Source organism: Pelobates fuscus, chromosome 3 (genome assembly GCF_036172605.1).
Source record: "Pelobates fuscus isolate aPelFus1 chromosome 3, aPelFus1.pri, whole genome shotgun sequence".
NCBI classification, from domain to species: domain Eukaryota; kingdom Metazoa; phylum Chordata; class Amphibia; order Anura; family Pelobatidae; genus Pelobates; species Pelobates fuscus.
Genome location: NC_086319.1, coordinates 42,464,875 through 42,484,849, shown reverse-complemented (window position 1 = coordinate 42,484,849; position 19,975 = coordinate 42,464,875). Strand labels below are relative to the sequence as shown.

At 36.3% G+C, this 19,975-nt stretch overlaps 1 protein-coding gene across 5 annotated transcripts in view; it reads right to left on the bottom strand.

Annotated features, from left to right (window-relative positions):
- The window catches only part of PPP1R12A (protein phosphatase 1 regulatory subunit 12A), a 90,653-nt gene that overhangs the window by 26,993 nt on the left and 43,685 nt on the right, over positions 1–19,975 (bottom strand). For 2 of the 5 annotated variants that reach the window (XM_063446963.1, XM_063446962.1), the window contains exons 4-15: positions 14,758–14,917; positions 13,517–13,661; positions 13,334–13,408; positions 12,989–13,074; positions 11,699–11,856; positions 10,374–10,501; positions 7,236–7,352; positions 6,541–6,756; positions 5,916–6,010; positions 5,342–5,458; positions 4,017–4,178; positions 1,164–1,328 (exon numbers count right to left, since the gene is read on the bottom strand). In XM_063446963.1, the coding sequence (XP_063303033.1) occupies positions 1,164–1,328; positions 4,017–4,178; positions 5,342–5,458; positions 5,916–6,010; positions 6,541–6,756; positions 7,236–7,352; positions 10,374–10,501; positions 11,699–11,856; positions 12,989–13,074; positions 13,334–13,408; positions 13,517–13,661; positions 14,758–14,917 (1,624 nt within the window). The remainder of the gene's footprint in view (positions 1–1,163; positions 1,329–4,016; positions 4,179–5,341; positions 5,459–5,915; positions 6,011–6,540; positions 6,757–7,235; positions 7,353–10,373; positions 10,502–11,698; positions 11,857–12,988; positions 13,075–13,333; positions 13,409–13,516; positions 13,662–14,757; positions 14,918–19,975) is intronic. The other 3 variants (XM_063446966.1, XM_063446964.1, XM_063446965.1) reach the window with 2 other exon arrangements.

Sequence of the window (19,975 nt, the reverse complement as noted above, 5' to 3'; positions counted from 1 at the left end):
TTTGAGGTGATGGTTGCACTTTAAGTGAAAGTATGTAGCGCCAGTAGTGGCAAGGTATGAAAAAAAGAAGAGGGAAGGTAAAACAAGCATCGGAAGTATAAAATCGAACAGTTTAACAAACAGATTCTACCACCCAATATATACAGCAAACACCCACTGAAAACTGCATTGGATTTACGTATGTAAAGTGACCAAAACAACATTCTTCTAAAGGACAGAGACAGTAAATGATGTGTAGGTTCACACTTTATTTTAAATAAATACTTGTTCCATTGCATCTGCAGAAAAAAATGGTTATATTAGAGCAGGGCATGAAAATTCTAGGACCTAAGACACAGAGTTGTATATCTGGCTACCATGCTTTTTAATTTTTTTTACAGAAATACAAAACATTAAATGGTTCCTTAAAAATGTTAAATTGTCTAAGGTTTCTTGCTTGCTCCAAAGTTTGAGAAATGTGCCAAGACCTATAATACTTTATCCCAAGATTGTGCTGTTGGAGCTTCCATAGAAGAGAACAGAAGCCTCAACAATGGATTATCAATGTATCGCCTTTGTCAGTCATGGCTGCCAATATAAGAGTCTGGAATTTGACCTTTGTTTACATTTGCAGGTCTGAGTATAATGTATTCAGAAATTGCCAACAGTTTCGTGAGAAAAGAAAGGAATTTGCAGAACTGTCAGTTTTTGGTTTCGTCTATGTTTAAACAAGTCTGGACACCAAGACGTTCACTCAGATACTGGAGGTATTCCGCAGCAATGTAATGTCAAAATATATCAACGGAGTAATATGTTAATTGTTTAATCTTAAACTTTTCTACAGTAGTTTTATGCTGTTAACTGTACTCTTGAAATCTTCAGCCAAAGACCACAGATCAAATTCCTTCTTCTGCAAATGAAAGTCCATGCAAATATAGCTAAAGATACATTTACACCCACCCATGCAATCTTAATATATGCACGATCGGCAATTCATACATAAAACTAAATATCCTTTAATTTTTAATATTTTGGTTTTCAAAATCTATATGAAAGATGCAGAATATTACTACTATCGTTTTATACCAATGAAATTACACCAGACATTTCAAGATCTGAGAAACAAAATGCAGGACCTTTGGAAAATGAAAGCTGCCAAAAAATAAAAATTCAAAAGTACACACCTGCGTCTTTCCCTGACCTCCGCTGTGGAAGGAACAGTGCCAGAGGAAGTTGTGGTCATAGACGGTAAAGTGGTGGCGGTATTTGCAACAGGAATGGTGACTGCCATAGGGACAGTGTCCTTGTCTTTTTCAGAACTATCGTCTGCCCACAAACGGTTTGAGGTACTAAAAACATTACAAGCAGCAACATAGAAAAGGGAAGAGCAAACAATAAAAGCATTTTTTTTCTAAGAAGCTCTACTTTAAAGTAAACCAATAGAGAGCAACAAAATAAAAAAGAAGCTGCTTTAGCAGTAGGAAAGCAACATAAAACTGCATATAAAATACAAAGCCCCTATATTTGTAAATTTGGATGGAAAAAAATGTTCTCTAATTTAAATCTGGAGTACGTTGGATTAATATGAATAACTATACATTAACATTTTCTATTCAAGCATGCTTAAACAGCATGTACTGAAATTGAACTAAACTAATATTTAGAGTTGCTTGGTCTTCATGTCGACCTGGTTTAAACTATTGCTTTATATAGTGGATAAATATGGAAGCTTTGCAGAAGAGAAACATTATACATGTTCTGCTATTGTGTGATGGCCTGAAGCTACACACAGGAAAGCGTTCTTTACAAACTACAGAATAGCAAGTATTTTGAACTAAAAACATGAAATAGTCTAATACATTTTGTTACGGGTTGCAAAATATATTAAATAATATAGATAATATATATAAGTTGTGCAGGAACACATGCAGTTACATAAAATGTAATATATATATTTGCAGTTAAGAGGCGCAGTGCCATATTTTTTCCTGGACACAAAATGATTAACAGATAGGGCATACAAAGGATAGTATGTAGCTTACTAATGTATCATAACGGCATTATAAGAGTTCATGCAAATTTTCAATGATAACGGAAATAAAAAAAAACGTAATTTATTTAATGAAACAAGTATGAGATATAAAGGGGAGGTAAATATGTTAAGCTTGATCAGATTCTAGAATTTGAAGCAAACTGGGAAACATTACAGTGCATTTTAATCTAAGGCTTTGTTTAAATGTTGACATGACTAAATAGTGTTCAGTCAGAGGAACATAAGCAGTTAAAGACACAATGTTAAGTTACAGGACAAGATAAGCTGTATTACACATAGATCTTACTGATGGCGCACAGAACAATGACACTGCAGTACTGCACAATTCCTGTGATAACCTTGATTTTTAAGATGTAAGAGGGGCAAAGATTAAGTTGTGTGTGTGTGTGTGTGTGTGTGTGTGTATACACACACACACCATGTTGCGGTTTCAATTGTAGGAAGTGTGTAATGCAATGTAGTCGATAAAGAAGAGTTTATACACATATCACAAGATCCAAGGTCAAGTGATCTATAAATACTGCCAAAACCACAAGATTTAACCCCCCCTAAAACATGCTTCACCTATATGTATCCGTGATATCTTTAGGATAGGTTTAGATTATGGGTTAATAACTATAGGCAGGGCTCAAAATTACCACTTGGCACTAGCTATTGGCGAATTAAAATGTATCTCTGGTGTGTATGCAATTGTGAGTAATTAAGATCTAGCTAGCAGCATATCAAATTGTAAGCCCTGCTATAGGAGTTAATGGTTAATGTAGGGTGAGAATGTTTATGGTTATTGTGGCACATGCAGTTAATTGCTACTGTAGTGGTTACGGTTAAGTGTAGAGTGCTAAAATAATCTAAGGATTAAGGGAGGACTTTGCAGTAATGGAAGCACAGGGACAAACATACCCCACTGTCTGGGATTAGATAGAGTTAAAATCCCAAGCAGTGGCAATAGGTGCGGCAGGGATGTATACCTGTTCAATTCCTTCTCTAAACTCATTTGAGTTTCTCCTTAAAGAGACACTATAGGCACACAGACCACTTCAGCTCACTGGAGTGGTCTGGGTGCATAACCCTAGGTCCCTTAACCCAGCAATGGTAATTATTACAGATTTTAATAAACTGTAATAATTACCTTTGAGAATTATCTCCACCTTTAGTGGCTGTCTACAAGACAGCCACTAGAGGGACTTCCAGGCGACTTTTGGTCACCTGACCCTGGATGTCCTCACGCTATACACTATAGGAAAGCATTATACATATACTCCACGATGGGGGGCACTATGGTTTCCCTTTAAGCCACCAGTTTAAAGAGTCAGAAATTTCACACAAGGAATAAATGGAAGACGACATGGCAACCATGACAGATTCCGTTATGAAGTTCTACTAAAAAGTATCTAAAACACTGCTAGACAAAAGATTAGCAAATGTAAGGAATTATTCAATATTACACTTCCAGTGTTAAAGTTCCATGCTGTTAAAATGGCAAATACCGTTCCGGTCCATCAAACGACATGTGGCCCATGCTTTTTGGGATGTCGCACTCATTATTTGAGGAAGAGAAGCACGGTGCATAGCCATTCATTTCCACATTTAGCAGCCATCTTGGAGAAGGCATACACAGTATACAAATATATATTCCAAATTATATAACTGCAGACACAATGTATAGTTTATGCCTTTATCGAACTTGCTTGGACCGCACCAGCCACATATTTTGTGGACGCAGAGTCCCTTTAGGGACCGCTCTCATAGCAATACAAGCAAGGTGAATTTCTAATTACACCAATTATTTTCATCTGTTGATTTATCCACTGTGACATGGCTTGTCAAAATTAGCACTGGCAGAATGAGTTGGTTTCCACATAATTATAAGTGACTCTATAAATAACTTATTTGCCAAAAAAAAAACAGAAAAACATCACCTTTTAGAGAAAGAAAACGACTGATTAAAAAACAAACATGCAAATTGTAAAGTTTTATTGCATACCTGCTTTGTAAGCCTGAAGAGCCCGTTGTAGACCTGGCAGTACTAATAGTGCTAGAAAGACTCCTTGTGAGTCCAGAAGAGGTAATGGGTGGTGTAGATCCAGAAGTAGTACTTGGAACACTCGAACTAATGAGATCATCTTGTCGTCTACCAAATGAGCTACTAAAAGAAAAGAAAAACCACAGGTTACAGCTAGACATGAATTATATTTGCTTGGACAGTACACTGTTTTCAATCTGCTGTAGCCTGCTCAGTTAGGCTTTTGAGGCGTACAGATAAAACTAGCAAACGGAAATAACTAGAAATTGCTACCTTTCTTTTGTAAAAAACATGTAAAGCTGCTAGACAAGTGTGACGACATAAGCCTGTCTTTATTAGTCCAATAAGATTGTATGATGTAACTGACAGCTAGTAGAAAAGATCAAGCATTTAAAAATGTATGATGTCCTCCAAATTAAAGGACCACTATAGTGCCAGGAAAACACTTTTTTTCCTGGCACTATAGTGCCCTGAGGGTGCCCCTACCCACAGGGTCCCCCTCCCGCCTGGCTCTAGGGGGTGGAAGGGGTTAAATTGACCTCTTTCTCCAGTGCCGGACGGGGGACTCTCCTCCTCCTCGGCTGAAGGCGCATGCGCGGTAGGAGCCGCGCGCGCATTCAGCTAGTCCATAGGAAATCATTATCAATGCTTTCCTATGGACGCTGGCGTCTTCTCACTGTGAAAATCACAGTGAGAAGCGCCTCTAGCGGCTGTCAATGAGACAGCCACTAGAGGCTGGATTAACCCTATTTCTCTGAAACTGCTATGTTGTTTACAACAGAAAGGGTTAATCCTAGATGGACCTGGCACCCAGACCACTTCATTAAGCTGAAGTGGTCTGGGTGCCTATAGTGGTCCTTTAATTGATAGTAGACCAAAAATCAAGTTTGCTGTATTGGCCTTCAGAGCCCCAAGTTGTTAGGTGATGTGAAAGACAAAGACCTTTGCAGTAGGAATCTAGATTAGGATGGTTAACTTGCATTATGGAAATTAGTTCAGAAATATCTGGTGTAGCAAAGGCAACTCAAATGCCGTATGAAATGGCTGTCTTCTTTAAAGGATGGGTAGAAAACCTAGGAAACGGTATGGGCCAAAATACTTAAAAGTGAAATCATAGGCTTAAAGTTACAGGTTAGCAGGAAAAGGATACATATTATATCCAATATAACGAGAATATAATTTAGAATATTGTTCGGATTTGTTTTTACTAGACAATTTTCTTGCTTGTAATGGAAGGATTATTTTTGTGAAGAACAATACAATATTTATTCTTAGGAATTATTCACCTTCGTTGGTAACTTGTATTCAATAATTCATTTACAGAACTATTCTTTTTGGGGTCTTCGTCCCATTTCCTTCTTGTATAGGACCCACCACTACGTGACAAACCGAAAGTAGAATCCCTAAGAAGTGCAAAATAAAGGCACAATGTTAAGACGGTCTCTAAAATGCTATATTAAAAAAAATTAAAAAAAAGTAAAGTTCCTGACTAACGTAAGCTACAGGAACATTCCATGCTGGAAGTTATACAATGTCCAGTGCATTATATACATAATGCATTAACAAAATAAATAATAAACAAATTTAAAAAAAAATACCTCAACCATAATATATCTGTGTTTTGCTGCATATTACTCAGTAAAGCTTACTGCCAATCTCTGCTCTATAAAGCCAACAGATATTGTGGTGGGTTTAGCTTTATACAGTTCCTTCACCCCCTGACCCCCATTACTTTTGCATGTTTGTTTGTGGTAGATGTTGACGACATGTTAAACTGACCATATGCTATTCTTGGTGACAAACGACATGCATTCTTGTCTTAGTACATTGGACCTTCCACATTTTTAATATTTCTATTACCTGTTTTCTTTCTCTTCAATATCAGAAGTACTTGCAAGACGCCTTGGTATGGTTGGAGCAACATATGCAAATCTTGTTCCTCTACCATCTTTATCCTGAAATGAAAACCAAAACATTCCTGGTGTTGGAACTAAAAAAGCAAAGCAAAAAACTCATTCAATTCTGATATTTATATGATTTCCAGGTTTACATGCATGTAAATGTGAATAAAATGATTTAAGCTATATGCATGCAATCCTGACATTTTTCTGTATTCTTAACATGCAGCACAAAATAGGCATCCATGATAGATTTATTTGAAGGGGTACGCCAAGTACTATCCTGTAGTGGTTATGGTGTCAGTGTGACCCTGTTGGAGCAAATTTACACAAACCAAAGGGTCCCCTTGCTCATGCCCTTGTTGGGTATACTGATATTCTATCAAATTTAAATGACATGCAATGTCTGAAAGTATCAGTGTGCGCCATATTCCTCTTCCCCTCTACCTATTATCCCAGTATCACTTTATTTTATATTGCTTGCAGTGAGATCCCAGCAGTAAAGCTTTAATACCTACATTATTTACAGCACAGCTGGGCTGATTCGGCAATAAAACTAATGCTGCAACCAGTTGATTTGTGGTTACCTTCTCTTTGTTGTCTAAAGTAGACGAAAGTCTGGGACTTGAAGCGGAACGCATGACACCAGTGAAATCTTTTTCCTTTTGACCTTCTTTGGAAGCAGTAATCTCTGACAACGCACCATAACTTCCGGTTTTACGTAACCCTAATCGCCAGGAAGCAGGAGATTCATCTTTTCGCTCCTCCTCTTTAGGAGAAACTTTGTTTACAGGGGTAGGGAACTGAAAGTTAAAAATTATTTTAGTTACTTTTGTATAATGTATTGGTCAGTCCGTTTTATAGAACCCAACACCAAAATAATCAGCCATGAGATTTTACAGGCATTTGATCAGCAAGTTCTGTGGCAGGTCTTTAACTCAAAATTGTAAACTAAAATAAGACAAGATTTGGTGGTGCCTCGACAAATACGTACATCAGATTGCATGGTTTAAGAGTGAATCTTAATGGGTTAACATAATTCCACTGGAAAACAAAATTTCACACGGAAAACCTGTTAAGTGTAAAAATGAACAAATACACCCAAATGCTTATTATAAAACAGGCACTATTTAAATGTTAGAAAAATCAAATCACAAATGTCAATCAAAATAATTAAAATTTGGCACTAGAATACGTTTAAGACCATGCACAGTGAGGAAAATCTGTGATTAAACATTTTGCAACCTTGGACCACAGCTATGTGTGCACACCAAATTCTCACCAGAGATTTGTCACCTTTACTTGGCACAAGGACTATGCCAGTTTTGCGTAAGCCTTGTCTCCAAGATGTAGGCTGTTTGGACTCCACCACTGGCATGAAAGGTGCAATGATATCATACTGAACCAAATGTGAACAAGTAAATAAGATGGAAAGCAGAGAATGAGAAACTATAAAACACCAACAGATTTTTCTTTTCTACATTTAGTTTTTAGTATTCATCTGCCATAAAATGAATGTACCGTTGTTACACTATTCAAAATGCAAACTCCATTTAACCCTTCTGTGACAGGCATTACACCATGTACATCACGATCATGACTACAGCAAAGGAACCAACGGTGAGGCAGTCATTTAAACGCTATCTCCCAAAGTGTGCTAGCAAGGGAGGCCAGCAATTGCCCTTTCAGACTGCCAAAGGCCAAAAACAAAAATGCAAACAAAAATTACTAATAACTGCATTTGGAAATAATTGGTGGCACACAGGAGCCCCAATATATGTAGATCACAGGATCTACTGGGCTATTGCAGAGTCATCATCACAGTGATGACATCCCCTAGTAGTCCGTTATCGTAATGTGATCACTGTGATTGTCTCACAGTGACCTATCTGGGGGTTAATCTACTAAACAATCATGGGTAAGGGATAGAAATGGCATCAAAGTTTGACGTCGGTCGATAGATAGTGCCAAGTGCCAAGCAGCATCACTGGGAAGCAAGAAAAGAGGGAAATCAAAATAATGTCTGCAATTTGATCCTATGAATTGCCCAATAATCTGACTAAGATATGCATGTGGAGTATGGCTGTACTTGGAAGACAGCAAAATACATATTTGAGGCTTTTGAAGCAATAGGACACACATGGAATGTGAAATTCACAATTGTAGGATTTGTGAAAGGATTTACTGCTAAAAATCAGCATAAATTGGTGACAAAATTGCCAGTTGAAAAAACTCAAGATTCCTTACATTAATATCTCAAGTTGTTTTCGTTTGAAATGGTATGCCATCAAGTACAGCATGGGGCTTCTATTATGTCCAAGAAGGCATATGAATCTGTGAAAACTGGACATTTTAAACTGACGTAGGATTGTTTATAATGTGACACTATAACTTCTATAAAAAAAAAAGTCAGCAGCAAATCTGAGGTTTTTATGGAAAAGGACACCCAAGGTTTGTGAAATTCCACACGAAAGTGAAATATTAGTTATTAAACAAACAAACAAAAAAAACACCCCAGATATAACTAGAAGACTTGGCAGAAGTTGGTGAGAAAAAGCTAAATGAAAAGCATCATAATGCTGTAAGTTCGTTAAATACCCAGATAGGCCAAATCTCAATAAACAAGCACTTGAGTTTTAGGTTATGTGACTGATATTAAAGTTGAAGTCTCTGCAGGCCAAATTTTGCAAAGGTGTATATTTAAAACTGCAATTCACTTCTTGCAATGTGTGTACAATTTCCACCTGGTAAAATCCTACATTCTTATTGGATTTCAAATACAAACAAGAAATGCGGGTACTGTGGGGAAATTATATTCAAAACTATAATTTTTTTTCTTTTCTTTCCATACTCTCAAATGTAATATTTTATTGATACAGAATGTTGTGCTATGCATACATACAGGGCAAAAAACAACCCCGTCAGCCCTTTAAAAAATAATTGCTAACATGTATGGATCAAGTAAAAGGAAAGCACAGAGGAATACATCAAAATTACCTCTTGTCATTTTGACTAGATCACTAATAACATGGCTGCATGGCTGGATTTGGAATGAACACTAACAGCAAATTCTACACGGACCATGGGTTACAGGTAGTTTATAAACATAATAAAAGTAAATTAAATTAAACCTCTGCACAGATGTTTTTTCAGTTAAATTTCATTCAGAACTACAATCACTTTAACAAGCTTATGGTATAAATTTCGGAAAGAAATACGGTACTAGGCGCATAAAGTTTGCATTCATTTGTGTGTGTGTGTGTGTGATTATATTAAACAATTGTAATCTGTAAAATAATGCTCTGTTTTACACTTCATTTTTAAATTTTAGTGCTGGGAAGGTGGACCTAACAGCCAATCAGACAAGGAAAGTGGAGTCAATTAAAAGCTTGGTTCAGCCCAATCTACAGGGCTACATAGGGGAAAAGTGCAGAGTAGAAGGACTGGCTTGAGGATGTTGCATTTTGACAACTCATTGGGACTGCAGCTATGAACCTAGCACCACTCAATTAAAATCCAAAAGAGGTATTATGGAAAATGGCCATGAAATGACTGACCACCACAGACTATTAAGTACATTAACCTTCACTCACCTGCAGTTACATACTATGATATGATAGTTTTTCTGTTCAGAAATTCAATTGACTGGAGAGCACTAATTTGATATGTCAATTCACCCCAGTTAAAGCCATTTCACAAACTTAAAAACAGTTTAACCCCTTAAGGACACATGACATGTGTGACATGTCATGATTCCCTTTTATTCCAGAAGTTTGGTCCTTAAGGGGTTAAACATCAGTAATGAACAGAGACATCTCATGCTCCAAAAACAAGCCGTAAAATCATCACAGATATATCATGTATATTTTGCAGGAAATGCCAGAGAAAGGGTACAGGAAAAAAATGTCACCAAAAGTGTTTTGTGATGCTATTCAAGTTACCAGACTATTCTAAACATACCATTGTACAAAAAGGACACCTGACAAATCTGACAAGCAGACGCCAATTCACTTACAATGAGCTCAGAATTTATATGCATCTTTCTCGAAGCGGTTATGTTTTTTGTTAATGGTTAACCTTTAAAATAGGAAATGCAGTGACATAAAAAGGGGAATATATATCTATATCTATATCTAGATATAGATATATAGAACAAAGAATGCAAACCAACACAGAACAAGAACTGCAAGCTATATTAAGTTGCCTAGATTTTTTCCAGTGGCAATTATGGTCATAGAAATGTTTCTTTAAAAAAACAAAAAAACAAAAAAAAAACATCCATATTCAAGTGGAATATTAAATTAAAACCAAACTCAGAACAGGCAGTGAATGTGCTTTATGAATCAGATTTTCCATGCTCAAGGTCAGATCTCTATGGCTACCATACGTAAAAGCCCTACAAGCTCTAGATGGACTTTACCTTTTTAACAGGTGATGTGGGTGTGACTTGACCAGCTGGTATGGAAGGTGTTGGAGCTGTAACAGTTGTCAGTTGTGTGCTGCTGCTGCTACTCGTACTGTTTACAAGTGCGGATGGTTTCGTTTTATCTGCACAAATCAATGGTTGTATCGCATTTTAGAACACTGAAATTCTTTCAACGGGAGAAAACTACAGACTTCACGAAAAACTGAATATATTCTAAAGCAGGGCTGCCCAACAGGTAGTTCCCCAGATGTTTTAGAACTACAACACCCATGATGCTTTGCATGCTTTTAGAATGCATTTGCATCATGGGAGTTGTAGTTCTACAACATCTGGGGAACTACCTGTTCAATCAATGTTCAATAAATACAAGAAAAAGAGCTACAATACTTGGAGCATCACAAATACAAAATTAAACATTTTTGTAAAAAAAAAACAAAAAACAAAAAAAAAAATTACCAGAAGAGGGCAGCATTTAATAGGTTTAGGATTTATATAAAAAAATAAAAATAAATTTTTTTTTAAATCGCTTCACTTCACCAGATACAGTAGTCAAAGTATATGACAGTAGAGTTATTTTATGTGAAATGTAATAAAGTGTTGCTAAGCAATAAACCCCAGAGACAAATTTCTCACAAATGCTATTCCAAAAATGTAAGTTTTGCAAGTGCCGTCATCCACCAATGCTAACTTTTTCAACACAAAAAAAATTATAAAGAGATGACGATTACTAAAAATTTAAAATATTTCTAGCACCAATACAAATCACTTCAACGTTTAACAAATCTCCTAAAACAGTGAATGAGTCAGGCATGAAAGCAGACTACACTGCCGAAGGAATACAAACAGCCTTTAGCATAATCACGCCCTGAGATAATGCAGCAGGGTTCAGCACCCCTTGCTGTAAAAGATTTCTGATCAGGATGTAATGCGCAATATTTTAATATAATGAGAATATAAACATTCCCCATATATAGGCTATTTGATATCTCAAATATAGACCTAAATCACTTTATTTTTTCTGTTTGAACCTAATGCAAGTCTCTACGCGTTCAGATTAGTATAGGAAGCTGTTCTAAGTATCCCTAGGCTGCAATATACAATGAAATTGGGGGGGGGGGGGGGGGTGACTGTCAGAAGGTTTGAAATTCATTGAAAGCTAGCTAGCTTGTATTACAACATTTTACAGTGAGAAACATTAAACATATTTCGAAGTCCCATTTGAGACATTATGAAATGTAAAGACTGAGTAAAAAAAACTTAATTTTACTTTCTGACCTAAACAAACAATTTCCCCAAAGCCCTTCTAAAATTACATTTACCTGTTTCTGTCTCAGACTCTGAGTCTTCCTCCTCCTCTTCCTCGCTGGAACAGCTGGATTCATCTTTCTTTCCTTCGTCCTCATCATCTACCTTCTCCTGTTCCAGAGATTCTATGGTTCTGCCAGTCTTTTCTTGCTCTATGATCAAAGTTTCTTTGCTGTAATACCATAAAGTGTTGAATGGTTAGGAAGAGGTGTCAGAAGGAAGTTCGATTAACAGACATTACATTTCCAGATACAATGCAAAGTCACAATTTACCCTAAGGCACTATTAATCACTTAATCTGGCTAATCAAACACCATGTCAGCTTTAGGAAGTAGTTATGGTGCATAGATAATGTCCCTGGAGTCTCGATGCAGAGTTCTGCTATTTAGGAGTTAAACAAAGTTTAGGTCCTGGGCCCCATGTTTAAAAGCTAAAAAGTAATTTACTCACTTTTTTGCATCACGGCTGGCTCCACCCCATTCCGCCTCCCTGGCTCAGGTCATAGGAAAGCATTGGGAGGCTATTGATATGGGCAGTAAAATGCCACACTGTGCCAATCAGAACCTCCTCAAAGAGATGCATTAAATTAATCTCTACTAGGAGTGTTCAGCGTCTCCATGCAGAGCGTGGAAACGCTGAACACTGGTGATGCACATTGTGCAGCACTGACCCAGGAAGCAACTCCAGTGGCCGCCATTAGGTGTTCCTAGGCAGTAATGTTAACAATGTATTTTCATTGCAAAAAAAAAAGCCTGCAGGAGAAGCTGTAAACATCAGAACAGCATTAAGCTGCAATTGTTCTGGTGACTATAGTGTCCCTCCTGTAAGCTTGAGTCACACCCACAATTTTCCTGCAGCTTGAGACACGCACCCTGGCTTTTATTCCCACAGCTTTATTACACTTCCTGCAAAGACATGTTAATTTTGAACCTTATGTACACAGAATGTGTTTACTTCAGAAGTTATTTCCTGGATGTTGAATTCCTTATGGTTCGAAAGCAGTCTCTCATGAGAAACTAAATGTAGAAATCAAAGCAGTATATTTTGGGTCATATTGCAGCACAATTTTATTTAAATAATTTAAGTAATACGTATTTAATAAAATCAAATTTAAATGCATTTTCATGTGGTTTATTTTAGCTTCTGAGTGTGCTCATTGTGTGCACAATCCTTATCAGTGCTTGGGGGGGGGGGGGGGGAGGGTGGATCAACACTACTCTAGCGCTCTTCAAAAAGGTGTTAAAAAAAAAATGCATTTTTAATGAGGCTTTCCCTTTAAGAGTAAGTTTGTTCAGAATACATACTTTTTCTGTGTTTTCAATGACTGGTTGTTTTCCGTAGTTGTTGAAGACTCAATTAACGGTGATTTCTCTTGCTTATCACTAAGCAGCTGAAAAGGCAAAATCACTGCAAATTATCTGTACAGTAACAGCTTAAAAAAAATAAAATAAACTGCAAACGTCACATTTGATTAGACTCCATTATATACTCCAATAATAAAAGTATACTGAAATCAAGGTTTCATCAGTTACATCATAAAAGGAATCAAACCAGTAAATACATTATTCTTACTGCCATTTCTTAGGTTTCCATTAACGTTCTGAATTTTCTAGCTGACAAATCGTTTTTGCCAGATTATCTCAACCTACCAGATTTTGTTTCTTTTGCAGTTCTTCCAAATATGCCAAAATATCTTCATCTGCAACGTCTAATGCGGTTTGACCCTAAAAACAAATGAGGGGGTTAAAAAAAATTAAAAATAAAATCTTCAGATACTGTGCTGGTTGCCGTACATTTCACATTTCACTTTTTAACTGCATAGCTTTACTTACCACTTTGTTAATGGAATCTATGTCACAGAGATTTTCTACAAGTATTTTACAAGCCTCCTCTTTTCCCCAATGAGCTGCAGCATGAAGTGGTGTCCAACCATCAAAGTCTTTAATATTAACATCATAACCCGCCTGTATTAAAAGTCTGTGGAGAAATTCAGTTACACAAATGTAAAAACTCAGAATTACAATTTAACTGAAATTTAAACCACTTTCTGTATTAGTGATCAATTAATATCTGGCTAAGTTAATAAGCAATACATTAAGACTCAGGTCCTATATAAAGGTGTAAAGACTGTTTTAGACCGAACTCTAAGCAACACGACACTCAACATGGTTATTCTGGTCTTTTCTATTTATGTTACAATGTTGCGTAAAGGGTTACTCCAAATATCATAGCTACTACAGTAGGAGTACCCTGGCGCGGTTTCCCGGTTGTGATGGCATACAGAAAATAGTGCTATTAATTCTGAATGCACAAAGTCGGAATTTACATAATACCTAGGGATACAAACATATACAAGGCAAATTGCAGAAGATGAATACCAATATGTGGTATCAGGATAAAGAAATCAAGTATTGGACTAATGTGAAGACTCCTCAAAGCAATCTTATAATCTATAAAAAAAAAAAAAAGAGCACAGCTCACAAAACAAAGTTAGATATTTATGATTTGGAGAAAAATATAAACTATTAAACAAATGTATTGACTGATGCCATAGTAAAGGGCTCTTACAACAATATTGAAATGCTAATTATAAAATGAAAAGTTACAAATATGAACAATCCTTTTCCATATTTTAAACGGGGAATTTATAATTTAGGATAAGAAAATCATCCACAATTTAGTGAGCGTTCTTCTATTAAACAGATTTTTCATTTATACACAAGGACACTTTTTAGAAAGAAAAAAAAAAAAGGAAAAAACTAAAAAGCTAGCCTGTATTTGTCAACACAGGAGAATGGAAGGAATCCCCCCACCTCCTAAAATAAAATGCAAATGAAACCCTTAAGTGTGCTCTGCAACACTTTCTCTAGACATGCCCCCACTTTAAGACATTAACGAATGATGAACAGAAAGAATTAAGCACAAAACAAATTATCGGCTATCCCACATTGGAGTACAAGTAAAATTTAAATGTCAGCTGAACATTCAAAGCACTCCTGCCAAAAAAATCCTAGTTGCAGTCCTTTTCAAATAATACTATCAATGAATTTATGAAGACAGCATAAATACTTACTTTAAAACCTCAGTATAACCTTTAGCAGCAGCAACGTGGAGTGCTGTCCCACCAGATTTTGAATGTCTAACATCATTTATATTCCCGCTATTTAGCCACTGTCTTGCATCTCGAAGCATTATCCTTTCTTCCTCTTTCCTAGCTGCCTCAACATCAATGCCTGTGTGTGATAAAATAATATAACAGTATTATTAAATCAAATGCATCCATAACCGGTTTAATGCAAATGGTGGGATTTAAAAGCAACAGATAAATTATTCCACTTCTACATCCTGGAAAGAGGAAAAAAATAATATCCTTGCACAAATCAAGGATAACCCATTACACATATTTTAGTAATGTTTATCCATAGTTTATGAGTTCTTAACTCTGGGGTAGGGACCACAGTGGTTGGAAAATGTACATGCCATTGGAATCCAGGCAACTAGACTGCTTACCATAATGGTGCTTGCTATCTTACCTAGCACAAAAAAAAATTGAAAAAAATTCTATGACTCTGGTGGATTTGGTCAGATATTAATCAGAGGGGCACGTTAGAAGTTCCATCTACATCTCAAACACGAAGATAATTAATTCTGCACACTTTCAGCAATTAGAACCTGTGTGTGTATTTGTACATAAATCCTTCATATTCCTGAATATAGATAGAGCAACATTGAGGATGTGGAAAACATATGCTCAACGAGGTAGCAATTAGAGCATTTTGTGAGCTATAAAAAGGTGCAGTTTTTAGTTTAAAATTCTGTGTGTTCATTCTGAGATTCACTGCCACTCACAAGCAGCACACCCTGCAAATCCTTTTTACAGGATGTACATAAATATATATTATATAGATCCCAGGGCTCATAAAATTTTGAAGGATATATTTGGCAGTGTTTTATGATAGATAAAGACATATTGGGCCAACATAGTTAACCTGGGTACAAGCTTTAATTCTGACTAGAAGATGCACACTGCAAAAAAGATGGGCACAAACTTTTGGTAACCCTCATCAATGAATAAATAGAGAGAAAATAATTCTTATGTATATCTTAAAGAAAACAGGTTTTATTTTACTTTTAATCTGAATACTATACTATACTATAACAAATTATGACTTTTATAAACAATCAAAATAACAGACAAATCTATTATGAATATGTAATATGTCCAATCAAAATGGAAATATCCAGGCGTGTTTGTAACCTTTATCAAGCAAAGTTTTTTTTTTTTTACTTTTTCGCATAACAAAACACAATGCAGAGGCACGAGTGGCTAGAAAGGCATTATTGTTCTTCCATTGCTCTAAGCAGCTTGGCATTCACGACATTTAGAAACATTAACAATCGTTTCCAATGAGAACAGTAGACTTTCCTTTATATTTGTGTGACTTGAATCTTGGAAATTAAAATGTGGATTACACAATCCATATGGAAACTATGTATTACACAATCTAAAACATTTTTTTCCATATAGAGGGAATAATAATAAAAAAGAAAAAAAACCAACACTTTTTGGTGTCTCCTGATCTGTGGAGCAAATCCGAGCCAACAATTCAAAAGCCAAGGCTTACGTTAGGTTTTCCAGAACTTAAATATACTTTAAAATTAAATCAGCCTACAAACAACATTGCTTTGTTTATGCCTCCTAGATGTATAACTTGTGACAGGTTTTCACTTTTTCAATGCTTCCTCAAAGCATGTCTATGCAAAGAAGACACCCACAAACACACAAAACTACATTATTGCAGTCAGGTTTTCAAACTGCATCCTGTATTGAAAGGTAACAAAAAATAAAAAATTTAAATTAAAAAAAAAAACATGCAAAAACTACTTTAACATGCAGCTCATGATTTGTCTATGCTTAATGTGTAGATTGCATGTGCTTTCCTGTAAAATTCATGTCTATTCTACTTCTTGTACGCTGGTAACATACCCTAAAGAACTTTACAAAAATGACAGCACACCAGGGGACAACATAAACAAATACTGAATTTTATTTACTGGTCAGATTTTCAGATAGACATAAGTAACTTTCTTCGGGATTTTCTTCTACAGAAATTAATGACATGCCATATATCCGCATCCTCAATCTTTCTGGACACATTGATAAAAAGTGTATCTACAGTTCTTCCTAACAAAAGAGAACACTGTCTACCACAAAAAAAAGATATAGAATTTTTTTTTTCATAAAACGATAATAGATCATGGTCTCAGACCACTCTATAAATCTAATGGAAAATCAGTAGCTCGAGAGGCAGAGAATACAGAGATGCAACAAGAATTACCAACGACCCCTGTGGAATTCACAAACCACCAATGAGAAAAATAATAATTAGGTGGTTGTTATGCATTTGGACACTCTGGAAGAAAAGACCGCTAGAATATGCGTCTGCACGGATCACCAAAAGATATAATATGGCTGACAAAACCATTTAAAAAACGGAGGCCAGTTATGCAATTATTATTATTGGTGATTTTCCAATAAATATGAGATATGATGAAAGGGCTCAGTCTGGGGGCTAATGCAACTATGCACAAGGAATTTAATATGTCGTCAGACTATGATTTGGCATTTGCAAGATAAGATAAAGCCTAACCAATGCCAAAAGGCAAAAATAATCTACTTCATGTTTGCAGGTGCCAGCTTAGTGTCAAACGTGTCTGCAACATGACGATCAATGCCAACATTACATGCATGCAAAAGAGTGTCCAAGTCAATCCCTGCAGTGCTGATATGTTTATATCAGTCTTGGTATAAATCTCTTTAAAGTGAAAATTCACTGCGGCTTCCTCTCAGTTGTAGTGACAGGTGAAACGCCCTTTAATTAGAAACAGTGTGTGCATTAAAAAGGGTCTACGGCCTGTGGCTTCACCAGTGCATCTGATATAGCATTGGTGTAGCATAGTTCTCCCGTTCACTGCCGTATTTAATTTATATAAATTGCTGCAACCCAAGTATTAATTTACTTAAATTGGGTTTTAACAATAAGCATACATTAACAAAAAAAGCTCAATGCACTGACTATTGCAAACATGGTTTGAATTATTTGCGGTTATGGAGAAAAAAAAAAAGTCACAAAAGCCAAACATTTCCTTAATTTCGGTTAAAACTTGTGTGACAAGTTTGTTTCTCAAATACTACCTTTAAATTCATGGATGCCCTTTCTGAGAATTTCCTACATAAAGCTTTGTTCTAGTAAAAGTTCCACTGAATATTTTATACATACAGCTTTTTGTTCTAGTAAACAATCTACATAATTTATAAGTGAAATTAGGAGTAACGCAATGTGTGTATCTCTGAAAAAGCCGTTTTGTATTTTGGGCAAGACCGTGGGAAGCAGTCTCTTATGACTACGTAACTAAATTACAGTAACATTTATAGTTTTGCAATTCCACATTTTTATTTTTAGTGTTTGTTTTCCCTGTAGTTCGGTCTTACATACAACATATATAATGTAGACAACTAAATTAAAGGGTCTAATTTTTTTAAATGGTCATGGTGGTAGGAATTTGAAGGTGCAGTGTCCCAGCTTGAATCACTACACATCTAGTTATTTTAATTATATATAGTTGCACCCCCAGCACACACGACTCAAGACAGCCCAGAACTCTGGTCCATGCTGCCCAATGTCAATTCTGTATAAATTTAAGGTCAGTCTGCAACGTGCATTGTAAATCGTTGGCAGAGGTAACAGTCTGCATGCAAGGGAAAGATTGCTTCCCCCTTTAATTTTAGCCCTCCTATCTCCTTATCCCATCTGATAGTTTTGGTTTTTATCACACGCCCTAACCTTTCTTTACCTTCCTTCCTATCTCCCTCTCTCTAACCTTGCCGCCTGAGAGAGTGCGCATGTACTCTGTGTCGATTAGATTGCCCAATTAAAGGATTCTCTTTGCTAAGCTGTTGATAGGACCGCTGAGTGGCTTTATTTTGGGGAGGCTAAAGAATACCACCAATAGGGCATTATTCAAAGATTTTTTAAAAAATAAACAAATTAAAGAGTTGGAGAAAAACTTTAAGCTTCAGAGATTTTGGTACTTAAAGTATTGCTATTTAGTCCCCGGTCAGCACTCATAAAACCCAGCTTATTTCATATTTGCAGTATTAAAAAAGCCCTCCAATAGTAACTTTCATTTTGATATGGGATCTTCAAAAGAAAGGTTTGTAATAAATCGCATTATTCAGTCAATGGTCCTTAAGGAAACACACTTAATATGTTAATATATATGGGAAGCAATAGGAATATACTATTAGATAATCGAGAAGCCCCTTCCTTGTCCCTCCACTCTGCTGCTAACTCATGCTTCCAGGACTTCTCGCGGGCAGCTCCTTTCCTTGGGAACAGCCTGCCTATCTCCATCTGATTCTTCCCTCGTCTTCAATCATTAAAGAATGGTCTCAAAACTCATCTCTTCAGGAAAGCTTATGGCCTTCCAGAGTAACCTATATCTCACAAACCTGTCTCTTGCTCTTTCTTAAAGGAGCACACTACACTCTTACCTTCCAGTTTTGCTTTATTCCCACTTTGTTTGATTGCAACCACCCTTGATGCCCTTCTCTATTGTATTTTATACCCCACCTACTCTAGACTGTTTGCTTGTTTGAACAGGGTCCTCATCAACCTATAGTTTCTTTAACAATTTGTAACTCTAATTGTCATATTTTCCCCTTTTTCGAACATTGTAGAGTGCTGTGAATTTAGTTGGCGCAATATAAATACCAATAATAAAAAATAATTTTACCTCCTTGTACAAAACAGTTGATTAATCCTGAAAGCATGCAAAAGGTGATCCAATGTGAAGACTACCGTATATACTCGAGTATAAGCCGACCCGAATATAAGCCGAGGCCCCTAATTTTACCCCAAAAAACTGGGAAAACGTATTGACTCGAGTATAAGACTAGGGTGGGAAATGCAGCAGCTACTGGTAAATTTCTAAATAAAATTAGATCCTAAAAAAATTATATTAATTGAATATTTATTTACAGTGTGTGTATATAATGAATGCAGTGCGCGTGCGTATGAGTGCAGTGCGCGTGCGTATGAGTGCAGTGCGCGTGCGTATGAGTGCAGTGCGCATATATTAATTGAATATTTATTTCCAGTGTGTGTGCGTGTATGAGTGCAGTGTGTGTGCGTGTATGAGTGCAGTGTGTGTGCGTGTATGAGTGCAGTGTGTGTGCGTGTATGAGTGCAGTGTGTGTGCGTGTATGAGTGCAGTGTGTGTGCGTGTAT